This window comes from Cyrtonyx montezumae, unplaced genomic scaffold (assembly GCF_038088225.1).
Source record: "Cyrtonyx montezumae isolate F1298 unplaced genomic scaffold, pur_monq_1.0 scaffold_7, whole genome shotgun sequence".
NCBI classification, from domain to species: Eukaryota; Metazoa; Chordata; class Aves; order Galliformes; family Odontophoridae; genus Cyrtonyx; species Cyrtonyx montezumae.
Window position 1 is genome coordinate 3,206,177 of NW_027072078.1, and position 18,692 is coordinate 3,224,868.

At 40.1% G+C, this 18,692-nt stretch overlaps 1 protein-coding gene across 1 annotated transcript in view; it reads left to right on the top strand.

Annotated features, from left to right (window-relative positions):
* Nucleotides 1-18,692, top strand: part of BARD1 (BRCA1 associated RING domain 1) — a 35,561-nt gene that overhangs the window by 4,343 nt on the left and 12,526 nt on the right. The window contains exons 4-6 of the mRNA XM_065750927.1: nt 4,494-5,443; nt 11,517-11,597; nt 12,276-12,448. Coding sequence (XP_065606999.1) covers nt 4,494-5,443; nt 11,517-11,597; nt 12,276-12,448 — 1,204 coding nt within the window. The remainder of the gene's footprint in view (nt 1-4,493; nt 5,444-11,516; nt 11,598-12,275; nt 12,449-18,692) is intronic.

The window sequence follows — 18,692 nt, forward strand, 5'->3', positions numbered from 1 at the left end:
ACATTGTTATTTTGTTGGTGGTCTTACAGGTGAGAAAATAGATGCCAGAATTGGTTTGCCCTCTCTATCTTAGATTAAGATTAATTTTTTTTTCCACTTGAGCAAGAATGACACACTAGTAAAGTTGTAGTGCTGATAAACAACACAGAACATGTAAAATGCGAATGGAAAAATGAGAATGTTTCTTCTCTGCCTGGACCTAGGTGATTCAAGTATTAAGAAAGAGGTATGGACCGAGGTTGAGAAACTTATATGGACAAGTTTGTCTGTGGCAGGACATTGATGTTGGCTCTATTTTGTGCCTTTATTATAGAACAAATATTCATTGAATACACTTCAAATCCAGTAGCTACGGAAGCCACTATTAAGATCATGACTTCTGCATAAGAAAGGTCAGTATTTCAGTTGAAGCAGTGTTCCCTTCCTCTTGAACTCGAGGTTGGGAACTCGAGGGAGGTTGGACTCGATGATCTCTAGAGGTCCCTTCCAACCTTTACGATTCTGTGACTGCAGAAAGGCTTAAACCAGACTGGAAGAAATGCACGGTGAATGTCGATAGAGCAGCTTGAGACATTTTCACCTCATTGGATGAGATGTTTCAATCTTCCAGCTCCTTTTCAGAGTTGGACAAGTGTAAACAAATCTGTGTCACTTCATGTTGAAACAGACTTGGACATGCATGCGATTAGCTACAGCATACCAAGTCCAGTTAGGCAGGTCTGCAACAGCATGCATTGTCCAAAGTCATCTTCAACTTAAATGCAGCTCTTCCAAAGATCACTTTGTCTCCTCAATTGCTGCTTTTACACCTTAGGTGATTTTACCTTATTCTTTGTAATGTAATCTGCTTTAAAAAACAGCCTTTCTTTCTCACACAGAGCTACAGCTTTGCAGGTATTAATCAAATGTTCACGAGCTTGTGTTGATAGCAATGGGCAGTAGGAGGAATTAACTTTTGATTAGTCTTTATAGCATGGCAGTTCAGTTTCTCATTTATTTGATGTGGAGGGGAGGACGTTGAACTGTTGTAACGGACTGTGTTGAGTTTTGTGTATGCTGTGACATTTTTCTTAATAGCTGAAGCTGAGTTCTTGAATAGCTGGAATTTCTCCCTTTTTCTTCAGTGCTGAATACTTAACTTGCAAAATAATCATTCTTCAGTGAAGGCACTAATGTTGCACAGATGGTACCAAAGCACTTCCCTTTGATTTTTAATAAGGGACTAGTTTGTCAAAGAGATTTCTCAACTTCTGTTCTGAAACCCATAATAGAGAATAATTTGAAAGGCGCACAATGTGCATCATTATATTCCTTTGATGCAGATTAATGATAGCTAAACTACATTTTCTAATTGCTCTTTTTTTTTTCCTGCTCTAGTCTGTTATTGCACTACAGCTAAACTTGGAACTGTGACTCTCCAGTTGCGAGGCACTGTATCTACCATTATTTCTGTCTATTCTCAGACCTTTTTTTAACACTCAAGAAATTCTATTAAATGTCAGCATTAAAAAAAAACTTGTGTTTATTATGTGCAAAGAGCCTAATTTAGACAGTATTCAGTTAATCTTGTGTATGCGGATATAGTATTTAGTGCATAAGCAACCAAGAGTAAATATATTACATTTATTATAGGCTCTTTCTAGCACTGCTATTGTGGATAATCTTCAACATAAATGTTTAAAATCTAGAATTAATAAGTCGTGCTTCACTGATTTACCTTGTCTCAATGCATCTCCACAAAAAAAAACCACCCCAAACTTGCTGTGTATTAATAAGCCAATTACATCTTCATCATACACAGTCATTTTTTCATTCCTGTTGAGATGCAGGCTCTCTGAGGATTGGTTTCCAACCTCAAGACAGGAAAGAATTCCTTTGGATCGATTTTTCTATGAGCAATTTTCTCTGAAGGTAGTTTGATTGAATGCACTTAGCTACCAGATAATACCCTCTTTATATAAATGAACATTTACATAGTAAACTGCAACAACTTCCTTTCAGCTTCTAAGCACTGTCTTTTTTTTCTCTCTCCCAGCTCCGAGTCCATTAAAGGATTAGATTTTTCAGGGAGGATAGATCTGCCATTTGTCCCTATTATTTATACTCCCTGTCTTGTGAACTTGAGAAACAGAAGAGAGAGGAACAGAATTTGAGAGGAGCGTTTCTTAGCAGTTGCTATGCAGAGCTGCTCAGGTAAAGCTGATGTTAGCTACAGAACGTTCTGAGAAATGGAGTTAGTGAAGAGCAGCAGAGGGGCACCCACCACCTGAGCAAAGCTGCAGGAGCTTCGCTGGCTTTGCGAGGCTGGCCTGTGGGTGTGTGGAGGGAAGCTTTCACAGTCTGGCTGCTCTCTTGACCTCCTTCCATGAGGGCCTCCTCTATCCAAAAATACGCTCTTTGATATGTAAAGTAGTCGTGTGCAAGGAAAAATAATCATAGGAAAGCATTTCTTCAGTGTATTTTCAGCAAGTGTTCAGTAACCTGACTACTAAGTCCCCAATGAATAAGCAGTAATGAACAGATCCATTTAAGAACTCTTGTGAATTTTTCACAAGCTTTCTTGCTGCCTGAAGTGGTATATAGAGAGTTTCCAGTGTAAATACTTAATTGTGTTACACTACTTTAGATCTTACTTCTGAAGGACAGTGCCTTTGATTGCATTTGTCACTTGGACTTTAAAGTCATCCTGAGCTGTACACATCAAAAAGAATTCTTGCCATCACAGGATTGTTGGACAAATTACTTTTGCAAGCTGATTTCATTCTTGCTCTTTACTTGGAGATGACTGATAGTTCTAGTAAGGTAAATATTTTTGAAGGGAATCATCTCGTTGTGTAAACAATGAAGGCAAGACAAGTAAATAGTAGCTCTCTTATATTTTGCATCTGTTTTGCAATCAAGCTCTTTTTCATAAGATGTTATTGTCAGAATGAAATTGGGTATTATATCTTCCTGAAGGATAGCTTGTTACGAGATTTGGGCCTCGGTTTCAATCCTTTTATTCCTTCTATACCAAGCCTGACCCTAAAGGAGAACCAGATAGCTGCAGTTCTGTACTTGGTAATTATGTTGCTGGTACGGTGTAGCTTTTATTAATTAAGTAAATGATTGATCAGCTAGCCTCAAGCTGTATTCTTAAAGACACTTTTGTCTGATACCTTACGTATCCCTTCAGCTAAATCTTCTCGTACGTAGGAGTGTCTTTTAATTTGAGGGGTAAGTAGGGTAGTTTAATTTGAAATTAAGGAAATGTTTAACCTTGAGATGCTCTTTTAAAAGAAAAATGATGTTGGTTTACTAACTGTACAGCTTTGTTTTAAGTGAAATAGTTATTAACTTTATCTTTGTGTGCAAGGGATTGGGACTGCTTTGTGTAATATCTGAGTTCATCCCAGGATGTGGTTGTGTCCATGGAAAAATAAGAGAAAGCTTGGTAAAACTAATTATCCTTAGAAAGCAAACACAATAAAGACACTGTTGCAGTCAGTGTCAGTCTTTCACTTCTAATACAAGACTTTGTAAGGTTGTTTTTTCTTCTATTATATATGTATTTTTCTTTTTTTTTAAGGAAATGAGCACACTAATCTTGTTTAAGACAAACAGCAGCATCCTACCTGCCTTCCTAGACAAAATGAATACTGGTTTTGTGATTCCAGTAGTTAACACATCAGTAGGACTTTTGTGATTGGTAATGTACGCCCTGGAGCTTGGAGGCAATGGAGACTAGGAGATTTGTTTCTTGTTTCAGTGTCCTTCATGTGTTATGTTCACTTCAGAGGACTTACCTAAATAACCTAAATCGAACTACATTTCCAAGAAGGAATCTGAGATCTGTTTTAGTTCTCTTGGATTGAAAGAATTGTTAAATTAATGTTTAACTTAGTGGTCACTTAATGATCCTTAATTTCTTCTTAAGCCATTGTGGAGACTTTATAGCCCTTGTTCTCAACTGTTGTTCCCTGTACAGGATATTCCTCTGTCGTTTTGGTTATTGATTCGTAATTTGCTGAACAATGTGACTTATGAAATTGCTCCATTGGACGTTTTTAAAGAAGTGTTAGAGATGATCAAAGCATTTCTTGCAGTTATTTACTACCATGGAGTAAAGGATCAGATAACAGGATACAATTACTTGTAGATTTTGCAAATACCTCTGACTCATCTTCTGTATCTGTGGAATTAATCAACATTTGTGAGGAACGTTTAACATTCTTACAAGCATTTTATTTTTGATTGCTTGTAGTTACTCTTTGCATTTTCCATCAGATAAACTGTAATATCACTTTTTCTGTACTGGTGTCTGCATGTAGGCTACTTTGTTAGACCTGTTTCCAAGGAAAGCTCTGTGAGAGAAATAGCTGTTACGTTTCTCCAGGAGGAGAAGTCATAGATTGTATTTAGTAAGGCTTCATCAGTTAGTAGAGTTATTGTTCTGATTTTTTTTTTTTGTGGTGCTCTGCTGAATTATTTTTCTTCTTCCCTTTTTCACTTAGACTCAGCAGAATCTACGTCTACACCAGCATGCTCAGACATTGGAAAAAGCAATAAGGGGCAGATGAAAATGTGGTTCAGCCCAAGAAGCAGGAAGATTCGATGCATCGTGAACAAGAGTCAGCTAAAGACTAATAGTAATGACCTTTGTCAAGACCCATCTTCGGCTTACCATTTCTCTCCTTCCCCTGTTCATGACAAGCCCTCCAAGCCAACAAAAAGGCTAACTCAGAGGCAGAGTAAGAAGATGAAGAAAAAACGTCTGGCAGACATCAACAAAGCATGGGATTTAGAAGAGAAAAAAGGAGGGGTCGAGGAGAAGACTTGCAAGGAAAAATGTGTGACCATTTGTACTGAGCCAGTAGTCCTGTGCACTCCAGAACCAAATAGCCCCAAAGAGACACTTCCACAGGAGTCTATAAAGGAAGCTGACTCCGCCAACTTGGACGAAGTGGAAGTATCTCCAGAGGTGAAATCCTTAGAGGGGAAAAGTATTGAGGTTGACAGTCCTTTACAAGTCAGCAAAGAAAAAAGCCTTGCTGAGAAATTGCCATCAACAGAAAACGAAGCTATGCCTTTGAAACGTGGAAGGGAGCAATCAAAGCTCCCAGTTACTTCTCAGTCTAAAAGGCGAAGAAGTGAGAGGAGCCTTAACAGGAATTCAGGCAGTCAGACTTCTTGCTCAGAGGGCTTGTCTCAGGATTGCCCCATCCCCCAGGTGACCGAACCCAAGACACCTGTTCAGGTCGGTGGCACTGTAATGAAGACAAGAAGCTCTGCAGCAAGAAGTAGTCCTTCAGTTCCAAAAACTCCTTCTACTCCATCTACTTTCAAGACTTGTAATCAAGCAGGAATACCACAGAGTCCTTCTGTGTTCAAGTCCCCTGGTAGCAACGCAATTGCCAGGAGAAATTACCGAGGGGAGACTTTGCTCCATATTGCTTCCATCAAGGTAGGACTGTCATCCACCTTTAAATGGATTTGAAAAGGTAGTGTTGTATTTGGAATATCCTGAAAACCACTTCAGTGTGTTCTGGTTTTGCAGGCAGAGCTCATTTTACGGTCTTCCTCCTCTGTGTTGAGTACTTTCCAACTTATTTCTCTGACTTCTTAAAGAAATGACTTGGAATCGTCTTTAGGATCTCCATCTGATGCTAGTGTTAGCTCAGAAGTCACCAAATACTGCACTCTGGGATTTCTGTGCTCAGCCCCACTCTGAGTGTGCTGTCCTTACAGTGGAGAGGGGAGCAGGAGGACTGAGTTGAGATGCTCAGTAGACTTTTTTGTATAAACAAAATAATTTGTAGAATGACACCTGGCTAGCACTTATTGCAAGGAAGTGCCAGTTTCTCCTGTGGTGAAACTCTAGCCTTTGCTCTTTGCAGAAGTCATCCTTCCTTATCTCTGTGTAGAAGCTACGTGCAGATGGGGTAAGCTGAAAGCTTGCAGTCAGTCTCAAATGCATTATAATAGCAGCTCTTCTCTGTGAGGGCATTATAAACAGTTTGTACTCCAGCAATTTAAATGTTCTTTGTGCTAAATCATAATATAGAAACACTGTGGTGTTAATCAGCTGCCTGTGCTGGTAGAATTGATTCACCTGTAAGCATCCTGACATTTATACTGCACTCTATTTGTCGAGACAAAGGCTGTTCTTGATAAATAACCGTGTCCTCTTTCAAAGGCATCCTAATAAGCCACTCCTGCTGCACATGAGACCTTTTTAAGTGGACGTGGCAGCTGAGCTAAGTTCACATCTCTCACTTGATGCCATTAATACTGAATTAGGAAAAAGAAAATGAGATGTTGTCCTCACAGGACTCCAAAGCTTTAAAGGATAGATCTTGATTCTTCTCTTCATAAGTCCTCTTTATTAAAGCACTTGGTTGCAAATTGTCCTTCCATGATTTTCTGGGAATTTCTGAATAGTATTGCTACTTGTTCTAAAAATTGATGTACCTTGACAAGTGTTGATGCAGTTGTGGTTTCCTGGCCTACTACTTCTTTGGAACACAAGTACTTCATCCAAGAGAGGAGCATTAATACAGTGTATTGTGAGACTTAAGAGTAAGAACTGATATGCCAGTAAGGTGGCTTTTCATTGCAGAGTATTTTGAAGATGAACTTTTGGTTATGGTTTACTTTTATCTATTTCCAGCTACTAAACTCTGACTAAGCTGTTTTACTGTCTCTGAACCTTAGCTACTTTTCTGCGGAGGGAAGTACTATAGATTATTTTCCTTTCATTTGGACTCAGTGATCTCTTGAGGTCCCTTCCAACCCCTGCAATTCTGTGATTTTTCAGTGTTGTTTGTTTCTTTTACATAACTTCACTACCATGGATGATGTGTTAGGACATCCATGAGAAGCTGCTGCATCTTCTGGCAGCCAGTAAGTCAACACACAATTACTAGTCCATGGCAAAGTTGATTAAAACCAAATTGCTCAAACTGGGATGATGTGAAGAATGAATCTTTCCAGCGAGCTATTGCTGACGTGTTTCCCTAACTTTCTGGTCTTGAAAATATTAGGCTGTGTGTGCTGTATTTGTATTCCCATTGTGCCTCTAAAAAAAAATCCGTGCCAGATCTTTGGTTTCTGGAAGAAGTATTTCTCTTCCAGTGTTGTGTTACAGGTGAATATTTCTTCATGCTTCCTCAGCCAGCAGTGTTTTTCCACGTGTGTAATGAGAAAGTCTTGGGAGCTGCCACCCTTTCCCAAGTGAAACAGAATCTAGTTCTCTGGGACTTCATTAATTATAAAAACTATCTCTTATTTTCATTAGCTGTTAGAGTCTAATACTCTGGATGCAATGAAAGCTAATTGACTTCCCTGTTTTTTCTTATTTAAAATAGATAATTAACAACATTATGAGGCATTAGAATAAAGTGTATTGTGCTGTTTCGAGTGATTCTGAGGGGTCGTTCCAATTTAGTACTTTGCTCTAGTGATAAACTCAGTGAAATCAGAATGGCTCTCAAGAAAGATTCTAGAATGGATCAACTTAATGCTGAGTTGCACCAATAAATTAAAATAAATGCAGCTCTTCCCACAGCAGACAGCAGTCATGTTTTTCTTCCATAGTCATTAAAGGTAAAACTTCCAATTAGTCAAGATACAAAACGTGCCCTCCTGCACTCCTGATGTTCTAACCTGGTGAGAAATTGCCCCTTCAGCAGCCCATCTGTATAAGGTGTTTTTATTTAACAATAAAATAATGAGTTATTCACAGTGTGAGCTGAATTATGCATGCAGTGATCAAAAATGTGACTTAATAGTCTTCAGATTTCAGATGCTGCACTGACCAGCTAGTGTGGAAAGAAGGGGATTTCATGAAAGCTGCATCCACAGTTAGCACACTGTGTTGGACTCTCAGTATTCATTATGCTCAGTGCTGTAGTAACTGCTAGGTAATTCCCTTAAGCCTGTGAGTGTTCCTCTTTACTACTTTGTTACCAGTTGTGTAGCGATGACCTGAAAGAGGGAAAGAAGGTTTTGTGAGCATCAGTTGGCCAACCTCTAGACCATTTTGATCCTTTTTAGGTAGATGTCTCACCTTGCCAGCTGTGCAATTCCTTCCTTTTGGTACCGGATATTTATCTAACTCGTGATTAAATGTTGGGGCCACACTTGCACATGAGAGGTGATGTATCCCTTGCTGCTGTATCTCTTCAGCATTGAACCAACAGCATCCTTCGCTCCATCTGTTTCACAGTGAGTTAGTGCATCCCTTGGTCCAGGGTCTTGCCCAGGCCTGATTCTGTGCAGCAGGTGATGTGTGTATAACACGTATTTTATCTGAGAAAGAAGATCTGTTAGAAACTGGCAGGATGATTCAGGTTCAGGCTTAGCACCTCAGTCTACTTTAAAATTGCATTTTTGAGAGTGGGCTCCTAGGATTCTCTAATACTCAAGGAATATAATCTTAATAAAATAAAGCATCTTTATTTGCAACCTATCACCAATTACCACTGGTAAAGCAAGTATGTGTTTATGATTAATTAGCCACGTGTACATTTCTTGTTCTGCTGTGCCATATCCTAACAAGCAAACATGTTGGGTTTGAGTACTTCTGCAGACAAAGGGAGAAATGCTTGGTGGATGTTGTTCAGGTTTTTAACCCTAACTCTTTGTTTCTTTTTTTGAACTGGCGGGATTTTTACATTAACTTAATGATTTAAAGGTGACTTTTGGTGGAAAATGTGCGTGGTTAATGAAAGCAGTAAAGGAGAAAACATCAAAAATGTGCCTAAAGGGACACTTGCAATTGTTCTTAACCATCTGTCCTTGTTAGCATCATGACACAACTGATGTTAGGACTTGAAGTGGGGGGGTGGAGGGGGGAACCAAAATGTTGTCCAAGCCAAGTGGGGACGGTTTTCTGGGTTTATGCCATCAGCATCTGCAGGAGCTAAATGCTGACTGGGAGGGACTTGCTTTCAAATCTGTGTACATACCCTTCTCTCTGTAAGCTAATGCAACGCTATCTTCTGGACCTGCCAACAGATGGCCCCAATGCCTTTCCTGCTTCTGTGATTTTTTTTTCGAGCTCCCTTAAGCAGAGGAAGAGCAGACCCAATCCATTATGTTGTTGTCACTGTACATAAGGTTGCTTATGAGTTTATAATGTCCTTTGCTTTACTTCTTCCAAACAGATTTTACTTTCCATGATAGTTTCTGACTCTTTAGAAGCTGGTTGTAATCTATCATTGATAATGAGATGTAAAAACCAACTTTTCCCTAAGCTTTTTAATGTTAGAGATTTTCCACTTGGTGTTTGTCCCTGGACAAGCACTGTGTCCAGATGTTTCCACTCAGGCTGCAGACTGTGAACACCAGCTACTGGGCTCCACTGGTGTAGCTTTGACTGTTGGGATTGGTGGCTTTCTGCTGGCATTGCTAGGACAAGCAAATTCAAGGGGTCGAATGTACGCAATCTATTTCAATATCCCTCAGTGCATAACTCATGGAATTGTTGGGGTTGGAAGGGGCATCATCAATACCAGATACTTACCCTTGTTGAGAGCTGACCAGAGCACTATCTTATGAGTAACCCTATCAGCTTTGACCATCATCCCTTTGTATCACCGTCTGGTTCCAGTAACCCTCCTTGCAGGAGGGGCTTTAGGGTGCTTGCTAGCAATCTGCTTCTTGAAATTCCTACTTTGCAAGAGGATGTTCATTCTAAGAGCTTCTTGAGGGCACACCATCATGGGTTGGCTTGGGTTGACCTCGTCTACTGCTCCTATCATATGACATAGCTAGAACTGAAGCAGTCAGTTCAGCGCTCTGATTCTTCCAATTTGAGGCTACAGTTTCCTAATGTATCTCTTGCAGTTCTGATTGACAGCACATCTCCAGTTGCTGCGCAGCACAACTGACGTGACAGCTTCCCACCCTTCTGTCAATCTCTGCTTGGTGCCAGTTGCAGGGAGTGGATTCCATTTACAGCTGGGGGGATGTCAAAGTACTTCAGCAAACAGCAAAACACACGCCTTCCCATTTTTGATGGCAATCTGTTTTTTATTCTGTGGATGTTGTTCTGTCGTCCACGCCAGCTAAGCTTCCTTTGATAAAACTACAGTAATGCTTTACAAATCAACGTTTACATTACTGTTCTGAACAGCTTCGGTATGCCAGTGCCCACACAAATTATTAGCTGTGCTTACTGCTCTAGGGGGGAGTACTATCGAAATGTCAAACCTTTCCTGCACGTGTTTGCAAACTTAACTTTAAATGATAAGCTCAGATCTTGCTTATTACAGATAATTGTATCTTTTCTCTGTAGAGAGAGATCTGATGCTGATCTCACCATCTTAGCTGCTTCTGAGTAACTGCTGAGACATGATGCGTGTCTGTTACCTTGCAACCGTATTCTAACAGCGGCGTGTTCTTAAATTGTTTTGAAATGTAATGCTTTACTGGGACATCTAGGTTGTGAACATAATGCAGGAAATTTCCCTGCCTCCTAATTTGCTTGACTGCTGTAGAGCCAGCGATTCTCAGTGCTTTCTTTTTGAATTTTCACTTCTTGCTTGCTGGATTTATTTGTGCTGAGCAGAGTGTGATGTCTTCATATTTTCTCAAACTAGAGAGTAAAGCTTAAAGCAGTTGTTTTCTCAGCGATGCTCCCTACTCACAAAAACAAACAGGATTAAGTTTATTTCTGTTGTACTTAAGATTCAGTATTTTCTCTTATTTTCCCAAGGTGTGCTGTGGGGTAACAGTTCCTTGGCACTACATGAGGCACAGAACTTCCTGTGTATCACAGAATAATCTTTTTTTCGCCCCACCCCTATAGCTCATTATATTTATACATTGCAAATTTGGTTAAGGAGAAGGGCAAGATACCAGTTTGCATATTAGTGTTTCAATACCTTCCTCTAGGGTGTTAGCTGTTGTCTTGAAATGCCTTCACCATCTCTGCTCTGTAGCTTCTTTTGCTATATTTCTACTTGGCCTCTAATCTGTCTCCATAATAATCATTTTCTACTATTTTCATTTCATTGCCTGTAGTAAAACCTGAATATAATGTGTTTTCCAAAAGCCAATTGAAAACTGTTGTGTTGGAGTAACTGTCAGAGTTTCAGTAAGATTCAATGTGGGTTGTGATTTCAGTGTTAAATATAGATCTTTTCCTTCTGACTTGAGGGGGAGAACAGGAGAAAAGATCAGAAGGACAAATAACTTCTGAGTAAGCGTTCCTTATCCTTGCAGTTGATTCTAGTGTACCACATTGAACTTTCCATTTCAGGATTCTGAGTTAAGACAGTTATGCACCTGAGTTTAATGTAAAAACATATGCATCTGGGAAAAATGGGTATCTCCTTTGAAGTGAACAGCAATGATAAACATTGGTCTTCAATCCAGTTAAGGAAGTTTTTGTTATCCTAGCGACTTCCAAATGGAAGACTGATTTAATGTCATTGTCACTGCAGGTAAACTTCTAACATTCCATCTCTTAAATTTGTAGTCTTTGTGTATCTTCATTACCCTGTAATGATAATTATTTCTCACCTACGCAGGGTGACATAACAGCTGTTGCAGAGCTGCTGAAAAATGGGGCAGACCCCAATATTAAGGACAATGCTGGCTGGACACCACTGGTGAGTTGTAAACTTTTTGCCACGTGCCTTTTAATCAGATATTGTTTCATCCCTACTTTTTTCATGCTTTGGTTCCCGTTATATGCACTTAGGTGACAAAGAATTGTTCAAGGTAGAAGATGATGACAGTGTAAAATAATTTACTATTAACAGCCACAGCCAAATTCAACTTTCCTTTGCTAGGTTAGAACGTGGAACAGATGTGTCCAAGATTCTGCACATGAAGAAAATGTGACTGATAACCAGAAAGTGATCGCAGGCATCTGTATATTTCATGGGTACTTAATGTACTTGATATCTTTCTTACCATTCTTGGAAGTAGAAGAAGTGGTTGGATGGAAAAGTATTGCATATTTGAAATACAGAGAATAAATGCAAGGCTTTTTTCAGCAACTTCTTTATTTCCTGAGGAGTACTCTTGGGTGAGCGTGATCTGTGAGGCTTTGTTCTTTGTGGTCTAATTTGCACTCAGTTGGCCTTTGTTCACTGCCTCCCTGTGCTTGTTCCAAGGTTAATTCACGTTGGGAATGTAATGGATTATCCTTGCACTGTTTTCCCTGACCATCATCTGAGAGGGTTTGAAAACGAATGTGTTAACTGGTGTGACAGAGGGCCTTCCCCTGGGCTCTGTTTCACTTGAGCTTTCTCTCTCTACTGCTCGTGGACTCACCACACTAGCACGAGGCATGCAATCATGGGCACCGAGAGGTGGTGGAGCTGCTGCTGCAACACAAAGCACTGGTGAACTCTGCGGGTTATCAGAACGATTCGCCCCTTCACGATGCTGCCAAGAACGGGCACGTGAGCATCGTTGAGCTGCTGCTTCTGCACGGTGCCTCCCGTGATGCAGTGTGAGTAGATGTGATGCTATTTAAGCACCAGCAACAGTATCAGGGATGGATAAATAAATAGGGAGCAAAGCTAGTAATGAAAGCAATTATTGTAGTGGTGGTGTTGTTAAACATTGTATGCTGTGTGGTGCTTATTTCTCCCCCCAAACCTTTTCAAGGTTTTTTGTTTCCATCTGACTTTGTGTTAGACTTTTCTGAAGAAATCTGAATCATACATAGCTGGGGACTGTCTTTGGAAAGTAACAAAATATGCTTGCCCTGTTTTAACCCTTTTCTGTTGGTATTTTGTTATAGCTCAGTAAGATATGGAATGCTGAACTAGTTGAGCGTTGGACTGCTACAGCTGCTTTTTACTTTCCCTGATCTCCTTGCTAGCAGAAGGTTTTAGGTGTTACACTATTGCTGTTGTGCCAGGATATATCAAATTTGCTGTATACATAAAATTTGCAGTTAACACATGTCAGTAGAGGAGTCTGTGTGCGTGTAACAATGCAGGATGAAGTCTTACTTGACAAAAATTTCCTTGTCAACAGCATAAAGAAACAGGCAAATTTCATTTAATCACTTCAGCTCACAGTATTCACTCTTGAAGATCACAGAACTGAGGTATTGTCAGGAAAAGCATAGGGTTTTCAATAACAGTCGTAGTCTTGAAAACACTAGAATTGGAGGAGGGGGAAAAAAAGCACACAAAATAAACCACCTGAACTGTGAAAAAGGAGCCAATTGTTCATCTTCACTTTGTTCTTGAACAACAAAGACCCACGCATTACACCTTAAGCTGACAACTTCAGATACTAATTTTCAGACCACTTGAGTATTGCTCTCTGCTTGTGCGACACTTGCCACTTGTCTGTCTGGTAGCTGAAAGTGCAGCACAGGCAACAGCTTTGATGCAAGTTTTCAACAGACTGGTGTGCTGGAAGATTTGCATGGCTGAGAATCCAGATGCCAGCACTGGGGCTCCCCAGGTCTCTTTGTTAGCCTGAATCTCTGCTGCTGAGCTTAGGCAAACTGAGACAAAGCTAAACCCATTTCTGCTCATTCTATGTGAGCAAACATGACCTTCTGTTGAAAGAGGAGCTTTTTAATCATGGAAGGAAAGGTTTAAATAAATCTTAAACTTGGCTTTAGCTTTCACTGAATATGGGTAATATTCAGTTGTGTGTTAAGGCAGTGGGACGTAGGCTAGGTTACAACTGCAGGCAGCTACTTCTTGCAGTACCTTACGTACAAAAAATGGCTTCTTTCTTCTAAATATACAGCATTTTTGACTTAACCTCCACTGTACTCAGAATCTCTAATCCACGCTGTTTATAAATATGTAAACATATGCTTTTTTTCTTCAGTCTTTTGAGGAACATAGTTTTTCTTGATCTGTTTCATTGCTTTGGCAAAAAAAAAACCCAACAACCTAGCCCTGCCTGCCCCCTGCCCTGGAAAAAGTGATGCTTCCAAATCTTCAGTAGATTCTCTGTCCCTGCCTGAAGTGTTACTGCATATACTCCTATCAGAGAGATGAAGGGAAGATGTTTGTTTTCCAGTTTACACAGAGCATAAGAGACATAAAAAGAAGAAGATCTAGAAGTCAGGTGCTCAGACTTGAATAGTAAGACTTCACTGACCTCATCCAAACATTGCCAAGAAACAATGTAAACAACAGAAATGTATGTGAGACTTCTGAGAACGTCTTCCTTCCCTTTTCTACTGAGGCCTGCTACTTTTTAATAACAAAAATGCTGCAATCTTTCCCTGGACCACAACTTCCCAAATCTTACAGGGTGGCTTTCTACCACTGCATCTGGTCCTAATTCAGCAGCGGTTGGATTTGTCTAGGTGAGTGGTAGGTGAGTGGATTTGAAACCTCTTTATTGTAAAAGGTTTAATTTATTTTTTCCTAATGAATTCAGAAACCCTTATAATGAAGTCAAGACTCTGGCAAGAGGCATGCTTTTCTTCAGGGTTTTTCCATGTATCCAGGAGACCTGTTGAGCAGTGCTTTAAAAACAGGAGGCAAGAGCAGAGTGATCACCTCAGATAGTGCACTTACCATTGTCTGTGTGGTATGGTTAGTTATAATTAGCTTCATTTATCTTAATGTGGGATGTGCTTACCCACACATTATGACTGTAGCATCAGTAATGTAGAAGATGAGCAGTGATGGGCAGAACTGGCATCCCCGAGGGGTACACTTGAGGAGTGCCTTAAATTTAAAGGTATGCAGTGCGTAAGTTAGGACTGGATCAGATTTTGTTAAGCTACCTGTCTTTGTATTTATTCTTTAAATGAAATTCATTTTTGGTTACTGCATGGGCTCTTCCAAGCACTCAGTGAACTTCCAGCCTGGGTGAGGGCTCTCTTTATCCTAGTGTGTTGCAGTGATTCTTTGCTGCCTCACAGAGTGGAGGAACGTTCAGATAGTTCGCTGTGGTTACTCAGAGATGTTTCCTTTAGCTAACCTTAATGCATTGTGAATGCAAAACGTGTGTTCAGGTGTTACTGGGGATATGCAGCATGAAAATCCCCAGAAGTGGTTGATATGTCTGTTCTGGCCATAGATGTAACTTGATTGTGCTTTAATATCCCTTGTGTGCTGGAGAGTTAATCTATTGGAATTAAAGCGAATATTATATTGAATAGCCTCCTTAGCACAGTAGTTACGAATTTCAGTGTGAATCTTGATTGAACAAGATAAAATACGTATTTTTAAAGATAGAAAGTGTTTAACTGCACACCTGAAGATGGGTAAGATCTCCTGGGCTGTGGAGAATTGTAAGATATATCTAAGATATATCTGGGAACAAATACAGCCACTTTCCAAGGGACCTCAAGGCACGAGGAAGTAACTGTGGCTAATATATGAGGCATTGCATATCTTTTGGACAAAGGGAATACAGGTGAGAGCTGTATCTCTTTCCAGATAGCAGTTCTAGTATTTCAATCTTCCTTGGAAAGAAATTTTTTTGAAATCTTTAAGATTTAGTAGGTGTGGCCCTTTGATGTTTCCACTACTGGAAGAGACATGAAGTGCAAATGACAAAATATTATATGGACCAGTGGATCTGTTGATTGTCCCACTGGTCTAGCTAATGGTTTTTTTAAACTTAATCTTCTACACATAGCTAATTTATTTTTTACAGCTTTTTTTTCACGTGTTCACTCTCTTGAATTCTGTCTTTTTCCTTGCTTCACAGCAAGCCAAGTGACTTGAAAAATTAGATCTGTGTATTTGCAGTTTCGCAGTACTTTCTAAGTGTTTTCACTCAAATGGGCTATCTTGCCAGTTCTCCATGCACAGTAAGTTTAGCATTAGTAAAAATTGCTGTTGCCCTAACTTTTTTTTTAGGTGTTAGCTGTCAGAGTAGTTGAGTCTGATTCTGAACAAACCTTTGGGAATGCTTAGGGATTGGCTGTTGTTCCCAGTTAATGAATGGCATGGAGGCAAAAGCGAGTCTGGGGCTACTGAGGAACTGGCAGGGATGTCCCTCTATCTGTTCTCCCCTGGTTGCTTGAAAGTTCCCTGAAACGTGGAGGAGGTAGCTGTTAAGTTTCTTTTTCACTACAGCAATTAGTCTGTTTGTAGTCTTTTGTTGCTAAGAATTCAGCAATGTTCCACCATAAACTGAATCCCATTTTTAAAGCTTTTGGCAGGAAGCTCTTTGATCGGTCAGTCCTTAAGATATCACCTGTCGTCTCACATGAAGTTGTACTCAGAAGATTATATTGAGTTGCTCTTCATTGGGCTCATCTTTGTTCTCAGCACAGACATCCTGCTCTTTGATTGGAATTTGTTGGAGCCCTTGAAGCCCTCCACTGAATATTCCTTGATGACTGGCTAATAGGAGAGTGTTTGCATCAAAGGATACATCTGACTCGTGGATGTTTAAATCAACTTGCAAGAAGCCTTCTTACTTCTAGTAGAAAGAAGAGTGCCTTAGAGACCTCATATTTTGGCTTAAGCACCAGAGGCATTTATTACTGTGTGATGGTATAACACTTGTGTCCTTCCTCTGAAGGTGGAACTTGTTAAACAGTCATATGGACCTGTATTCAGCAAACACAAACCTATATGGGGAACACTATTCCTAAAAACGCTGTTTGTTTGACAGAGCAGAGCAGACCAAATGTGAATGGCCGTCTGAATTTCGTTTCACAAAGTGGATCAGAAGTCATTGTTTGAATTCTCAGCCTTGTGGAAGGCTTCTCTTCTTCTTCAGCTTGGCTGAAGACAGGTTTGAGCACATTTTTTTTGCCAGTCCTGCTCCTAATGTATTAGGAATAGTTCCTTTAAGTAACTACACCAGGAATGGTACCAGCTGAACAGAGACCTTGTGCCTTTCTTATTATGATTACCTCTAAGTGCCGAAGTAACATGAAAAAATCTGTTTTTTTGTCCTTTTTCTTAGACAAGGAAGTCAAAGAAATACCATACTCAGACTGTTATAGAGAGCTATTCCTTATTTTTTCTTTGTAAAAGAGCTTCTCCCACATTTCAGGGACTCTTTTTTTTTTTTCCTTCTGATCAGCAAGCTGCTTTGATAAAAATATTCAAAACACTTAAAACCCATCACTTATTTTTTTCAACCCATCAATTATTTTTTTCCAGCTCTGATTTCTCAAGCTCATCACCGTTCATTTTAACTGCCACCTTAGCATCCTATGGCTAGCCATTAATTCTTAGCTCGTAATGCCAGGATGGCATTTTGCAATGCTCTGGTAAGAGATGATTAAAATGTTCTTAAACATGGGAGACAGGGGAAGAAGATACAATCAGATGAATAAAGGGGGAGTAGCTAAAGCTCTTGTTTGAGCAGTTTAACGAATGTCTTTGGCCAATTAAACATATGATTGCATTGGCCTGAAGGTAAATATTCATCAGGTGGTTAGTTGTTTGTTTTTTTTCCAGTGGTCAAAGATCTCAACTGTACCTTTAGGAGAGAAGACACCCCCAAACCTCTGCGACAGACTTGTGATTTTTTTTTCCCTTCTCACTTTTTCAAAGCAAAAAGGTCAGCCAGCCATCCAGTCTGAAGTTGGCTTTAGTGTATGTGCGACTGCTGTTTCTCTGCATCCTTTGTTCAAAGGAACTGTTTTGCAGCAGTTCGAGTGGGATATGACCCTTCTTTAAAGAAAAGGCAGAAGCTACCCTGATGATGCATGACAAAGCAGGAACAGCATGACAGTATTTAATGGGCTACAACTCCCAGGACTGGGCTGAGGTTTAACCAATTATCTTTTAGTCTGCAGAATTTGTATTAGGCTGGCTTTCTGCTCATTAGTAACACAGGAGAGCTGTGCTTTGGCAATAATATGAAATGGGAAACTGTAAAATACCGGAATCTCCCGTGAGGAGTTTTTGTGGGCTGTAGTGCTCCCAAGAGCTGAAGTCAGCAAGCTGTGCTCAGTCAGGAGCATAGAAAGAGTCTGGGGTCAGACATGTCTTTTAACTTTGAGCAGACCAAAGCCCCCTAGTGTAGTCAGAATGAAGATTTAATGATTTGAGCTTTTGTTCAGGCTGGGTTGAGTTACAGCCTCATGTGGAATTTGCTGTGAAGCTTCCTGGATTCTAACTTTGCGCAGGAACGCATGGCTAACTAAGTGGCAGCACTTGAAAGATGCAGCAGTTCTTTGACCTCTTTAAATGTTTCATTGCTTGATGACAAAGCTTGCCAGGTTTCAGGCACTGAGTCAGGGCTTTGTTCTTGGTGACAAGCTTCCCCTTCGTAATGAGCTCTTACTATGCATTTTAACAGCCAGAGTTACATGAGGTGAGGAGAAGAGGATCATCTGGAATAACCATTATTCCCACAAAGGGCAGAACAAGCAGAAAATCTCCCAAGAGAGCTGGCAAAGGATTGTGTTTGTTAACAGCAATTACACCTGTTCTGCAGTTTCAGGCTTTCCTCTTCTCGCTGCTATCCTGCAAATGCAAAGCTGTGTGAGGAAGAGACCAAAGCCATAGCTGTACTTGGTGTCGTGTTTATAGCAAATCACATCTGTCAGGGATGTTAAAAGAATGGGGGAGTTGAGGGGTCTTGAAGCATATCTAATAACAATGAGATGCCACATAGGATGAACAGTTCTCAACAAAACTACCAAGCAAACGCAGATTTGAATGAATTGGCTGTAATGTGTTCTGTGGCCCACTGCAGATAAATAAGATGCTTACTCAAATTTTGGATGCGTGAGGGAGCTTCTGCTCTCAGGAAGAATGCAGATAGCTTTTCCCATAAGAGCCTAACAC